A 6,410-nucleotide genomic window follows, 5' to 3' on the forward strand; every position below is an offset into this window, starting at 1 on the left:
GGGTTCTTGGTCACCTCCCTGACCAAGGCCCTTCTCCCCCGATTGCTCAGTTTGGCTGGGCGGCCAGCTCTAGGAAGAGTCTTGGTGGTTCCAAACTTCTTCCATTTAAGAATGATGGAGGCCACTGTGTTCTTGGGGACCTTCAATGCCGCAGACATGTTTGGTACCCTTCCCCAGATCTGTGCCTCGACACAATCCTGTCTCAGAGCTCTACGGACAATTCCTTCGACCTCATGGCTTGGTTTTTTCTCTGACATACACTGTCAACTGTGGGACCTTATATAGACAGATGTGTGCCTTTCCAAATCATGTCCAATCAAATGAATTTACCACAGGTGGACTCCAATCAAGTTGTAGAAATATCTCAAGGATGATCAATGGAAACAGGATGCACCTGAGCTCAATTTTGAGTCTCATAGCAAAGGTTATGAATGCATATGAAATAATGTTTTTATTGTTTATTTTAGATATATACATTTGCACAAACCTGTTTTCACTTTGTCTGGGATATTGTGTGTAGATTGATGAGGATAAAAAAAAAAAAACAATTTTAGAATAAGGCTCTAACGTAACAAAATGTGGAAAAAGTCAAGGGGTCTGAATACTTTCCGAATGCACTGTATGTTTGAATGCCTAGTCATGTTCATATAATCTCAGACATAAATTACTGCAGTTTAAGACCATCCATAGAACATACAATATGCTAGTGAAACACAAAAGGGGACATATTTGCATATGTTATGGTCTTGTGAAGGCTGGCTGAATTCTGGCAAAGAGTATGTCCTTTTATCTCAGCATTTCTACAGATTCTCCTATCTCCCTGTCTTTGTTTCCTTGGAAATGTTGATACTGGAGACTGTTATTCAAAGAAACTGTGTAACCAAGCATTTATACCCAAAGGGGTTCTACCTGGAACCAATTAGGGTTCTCCTATGGGGACAGCCAAAGAACCCCTTTGGAACCCTTTTTGCTAAGAGTGTATAGTGTGCACATTTGTTATACACATTTTGTTGTGTTACAGTGTGAATTTTAAAAAAACATCTCGCCCATGTACACACAATACCCCATCATGACAAAGTGAAAACATGTTTTTAGAAAGGTTTGCAAATGTATTGAAAATGAAATACAAAAATATATAATTCACACCCCTGAATCAATACATGTTAGAATCACCTTGGCAGCGATTACAGCTGTGAATCTTTGGATTGTACAATATTATTTTCAAAAATGTTCAAGCTCTGTCAAATTGGTTGTTAATCATTGCTAGACAACCATTTTCAAGTCTTGCCATAGTGGAGTAACTACAATGTTGTTGATCCATCCTCAGTTTTCTCCTATCACAGCCATTAAACTATGTAACTATTTTAAAGTTAACATTGGCCTCATGGTGAAATCAGCTGAGCGGTTTCCTTCCTCTCCGGTAACTGAGTTAGGAAGGACGCCTGTTGTTGTGACTGGGTGTATTGATACACTATCAAAAGTGTAATGAATAACTTCACCATGCTCAAAGTGATATTCAATGTCTGCTTTTATGTTTTGTTTTACCCATCTACCAATAGGTGCCCTTCTTTGCCAGGCAATGGAAAACCTCCCTGGTCTTTGTGGTTGAATCTATGTTTGAAATGCACTGCTCGACGGAGTAACCTTACAGACAAAATGTGGAAAAACATGGTGGTCATGATAAAGCATCTCTCAATTCAATTTCAATTGAAGGGCTTTATTGGCATGGGAAACGTATGTTAACATATCTCTCTCTCTCTCTCTCTCTCTCTCTCTCTCTCTCTCTCTCTCTCTCTCTCTCTCTCTCTCTCTCTCTCTCTCTCTCTCTCTCTCTCTCTCTCTCTCTCTCAATTCAATTTCAATTTCAATTTAAGGGCTTTATTGGCATGGGAAACGTGTGTTAACATTGCCAAAGCAAGTGAAGTAGATAGTAAACAAAAGTGAAATAAACAATAAATATTAACAGTAAACATTACACTCAGAAGTTTCAAAAGAATAAAGACATTTCAAATGTCATATTATGTATATATACAGTGTATATATACTCTCTCTCTCTCTCTCAGTGGTGACACTTCATAAGACCCAGCTCATGGAAAGGTGCAGGGTGGGGGAGGGTTTCAAAAGGGTAAGTGATTGCCCTCTAGGGGACGAGGGAAAAAAACAGGCCCCAACCTCCAATAGCACTGCTGGCTGCCACCCAGAGCCCGACAACGGGGGTGCAGCCTGAGCCGAGCACTAGCAGGGAGGGAGACCGACACTGTACTGTTGCCTCTTGACACAGCAAACTCAACAAGGAGGGAGAGAGGGAGCACAGACGTTGGTGTCGGAGCAGGGTGTTTAGTGCATGCATGCACCTAGACGGGCGTCAGACCACGTCAACGTTATGCTAAAGAGCAATAGCGTCAACATGACGCTCTTTATAACAATTTATTAGATACAGTTGGTTGATTGAAATATTATCTTACTTTTTTTTTTAGAGTGGGTATCAATTGATTAATATTAGATTACTAAACAGTATTTACAAAAGTATTATTATTATAAAATCAACAAAAAGTGCATTGCTCATCATAGTGTGAATTATTAGAACAAATTATCATAAAACAGGTGAACTAATGAGATTTCTGTTAATTAATTAAATTTAATAAACAGCAGCATGCAATTAACAAGGCCTGAAAACGTGTGATTCTGTTATTGCCATGTAGCCTAATAACTGTGAATTACACTATCGCTGATAAAGGCTACTGAGGTCCACGCGCCACTGATGTTACAATGTATCCAGTCCGCGCGCTGCAACAGTGTCCAAGCGCCACCTTCAGTGTATTCAATTTAGGAGAAAAAAAGAAACAACAACTGTAAATGGATACATTTTCTAGGCGCGTGAGTCGGATACATTATTACTAGGCTGCTGTGCATATCTCCTACTCTTTCCTTGCTGACAATCTGACTGAATTTCTTTCAGCACAACTAAAGCCATACACGCGGAGAGTTTTATCATTTGCGCTCCTTATTGCTTGTTCATGTTCGGAGCACTGTGAGCTAAGTGTATGTTTAATATGCATGTCTCGCGCAGCATGGGTCCAGACACTGTACCACACTACCTACCTCCAAATCCCACCTCCAATGAGAGCTAGGAAGGGCGTTCTAAAGGGTTAAGGGACTGTATGGAGTCTGTTGGGCGGAATGGAGGGGACGTGATTGGATACTTATCAATGACGTAATGGACATGAAAAAGCTAATAACTAGTTAAGAAGGCAGTTTGTAACTCTGGAAAAGAGAGCAGAGCTTGAGACACAGAGGACGTGGACACATTGGTTAAGCGAATACAGAGACTTGGCAGTGGGGTGTTAGAAACTGCAACGTCTGGGGGAAGATAACTTTAAAAAGAGACCATGGTGCAGCACACCGACAACAGCGAGACGGAGGGCAGCATGTCAAGGGAGGCTACAGATTCAGAGGAGAGCGAATTTATGGCTTGCAGCCCGGTGCCGATAAACCCAGACTGGTGCAAGACAGCAACCGGTCATATAAAGAGACCTATGAATGCATTTATGGTTTGGTCCAAAATTGAAAGAAGAAAGATCATGGAGCAGTCTCCGGACATGCATAACGCAGAGATTTCCAAAAGGCTGGGAAAGCGATGGAAGATGCTAAAGGACAGTGAAAAGATTCCCTTCATCAGGGAAGCAGAGAGGCTCCGGTTAAAACACATGGCTGATTATCCCGATTACAAGTATAGACCCAAGAAAAAGCCAAAGCTCGACAGTTCAAAACCATCAGCACCATCTCCTGAGAAATCTTGCAGCAAAATGGCAAAGACTCCCGGTAAGAAATGCTCCAAAATAAAGGCTAAGACCCATTCTAAATCGTCTCACAGCTACGGAGATGACTGTGTGTTCCCAAAAGTTACAAAGACGGTTAAAACTGAACTCACAGATGATGATGACGATGATGAATACGAGGAGGCCTATCGTATGCGGATTAAACAGGAGGACGAGGAGCAGATGAGGCCATATAATGTAGCAAAAGTTCCCGCGAGCCCAACTTTGAGCTCCTCCGCTGAGTCCGAGGGGACCAGCATGTATGAAGAAGTGCGGAATGCGGCACCGAACAGACTGTTTTACAATTTCAAAAACATTACTAAGCAGAGCACAATGTACCCTGCTTCCGTCTCACCAGCATCTTCTAGGTCTGTTTCCACATCTTCCAGTGAGGACGCGGACGACTTGCTTTTTGACTTCAGTTTAAATTTCGCCCCCAGCGCTCACGGGCAGGAGCTGGGCAACACGAATTCAGGAAATCTCTCCCTCTCTCTTGTGGATAAAGATTTGGACTCTTTCAGCGAGGGCAGTCTGGGCTCTCACTTTGAATTTCCAGACTATTGCACACCAGAGCTCAGTGAAATGATAGCAGGGGACTGGTTGGAGGCGAACTTTTCTGACTTGGTGTTCACATACTAAATTTAAAAGATCCGAGTAATAACAGAGAATGACAAATGAAATTATATGTCCTGTTCAAGTTGTTCCTATAGCCCTGCCTCCTCTGTGGTTTCTAGGGGTCCGGGGGAGGAGACGAGGTGAGGTTTGAGGAATGAGATGCTTATGAAGCTGGTAGCCTACTGTAGCAAAAAAAAGTCTGCAGACGTTTTTCTGACAGCATGACAGGGTTTTATGGATTTTTCTGTAGGTCTACAATTACTATTCAACTAAAACGGACCACAAAGGGAAAAATCTGTGAACTTCTATGCATCTTATCCTCTTAAAACTGCAGGGAGCTGAACACGTAGGACTGTGGACTGACCTAAAGCAAATCTGTGAACTGACAATGTTCAGGATGTTACTTTACAACGGTTTTATGTAATTTCTATATGCCGCAAACGTTTTTTTTTTTGTAACTGATTCAGTTTACCTCCTGATTTGAAATTTAAGCAGCCTAAACCTCTTCAGAATACAGGTGTGGAGGAAACATTTTGATACATAACAGACCTCATCTTTTTAAAAGAAAAGTAAGATATTTTCAGGCATATTTTTGTACAGTTAAAAGGGAACGTTCTTACTGTGCTTTCAGTGAGTTTCAGGCACTTCTTCCCTTTATCATTTGTTTTAGCATGCAAGGGAGTCCTGGTTTTAAGGATTAAGTTAAATTAAAACTTGCATCAAAATGCCTTGTGGATTTTAAGGTTTTGTACAGTTGTAGAGCAGATTTGTTCAGTATTTGTAGACAATACAATGGCATCATGGGGACAACATACCTCAGTGCTGGGACTAGTTTCAAGATTGTATATGTACTGTAATATAGTAAAGTTAGGAGTTTATGTATATCATACTCGTGATATGTGGATGGGTCCCAAATCGCAGGTGTGAAACTGGATTTTGGTATTTTTTATGGCACATACTGTTTTTCCCCCCTCATTTTTTGTGCAATATATACTCTTAAAATACAGACCATCTGCATTTTTGTAGCAAGTGATGAAAAAACAGCCTTGTGCACTGTCAACATCATTACCTGTCATGATGCGGAAGTCTGCCTTGACAGAAAATAAATAAATCAGCTGGAACTGATACAAAATGACTTAATATGGCCGTGTGGTGTGATACATTTAAAAGACAAAACAAAGATACCAATTTGAATGTTATTTGACCCACTAGTGTGCATATTGGGCATATCCAAAACATATCTCAACCAAACTGTGTAAAACCCCAAACTTCTGGAAGGAAAAAAAAGAGAAGTACTGCAAGGGACTTTTATGTGGGTGGTCTGGCAAAAGTCAAACAAGCAAGCAAAAAATAACATTCCATAGTCCTGTTTCATGAAATGAAACGTTTTATTTTAAACTGAAGACTGCCTTCTTTTCTTAAACATTAACCATAAACCTGTATTTTTTTTGCACTTCAGAAAGATATTGTTTATTTTTATGTGGGTCTTACATATGAAGTCTGTTTGAATACAATGTTTGGAATATGACCTAATTATATGCCAGGAAAATGTTAAAAGGTTCATGGCAGTAGTTATTTCACGTTCCAAGTGTGAATCTCTCTTTGACACATCTTTTAATAAACAAGTACATACCACCATCAACTGTCCTTTCAGTTTGTGAATAATAAATTATGTACACGTGCTACTTTGCTGATCATGAAAAGGTGTCATGACAGAAAATGTTAGATGCATATTTTTGTCAGAACAGACAGCCTTATGGCCATAGAAAACATATACATTGTATTGCATGGGAACAACAACAATTTTGTTTGGTATATGCATATTCCATAGGAATAGTAATGAGGAGTACATAACAACATTGCATATTGGCCAAACTCAACTGAAATGGACTCAAACTGTAAAATCACATTGAATAAAATGAAAAGGTATACATGCAAACTACAGTCTTGAAATATGTTGCAATCTACACTGAGTGT

At 40.1% G+C, this 6,410-nt stretch overlaps 1 protein-coding gene across 1 annotated transcript; it reads left to right on the forward strand.

Annotated features, from left to right (window-relative positions):
• Positions 1-3,248: 3,248 nt before the first annotated feature.
• LOC121545099 (transcription factor SOX-11) lies at positions 3,249-6,071 on the forward strand. The gene has a single exon (XM_041855490.2). It carries the CDS (start codon positions 3,390-3,392, stop codon positions 4,455-4,457), a length of 1,068 nt encoding a protein of 355 aa, XP_041711424.1. The 5' UTR covers positions 3,249-3,389; the 3' UTR covers positions 4,458-6,071.
• The last annotated feature ends 339 nt before the right edge of the window (positions 6,072-6,410 follow it).

The sequence above is a fragment of the Coregonus clupeaformis genome, chromosome 29, assembly GCF_020615455.1.
Source record: "Coregonus clupeaformis isolate EN_2021a chromosome 29, ASM2061545v1, whole genome shotgun sequence".
Lineage (NCBI taxonomy): Eukaryota > Metazoa > Chordata > Actinopteri > Salmoniformes > Salmonidae > Coregonus > Coregonus clupeaformis.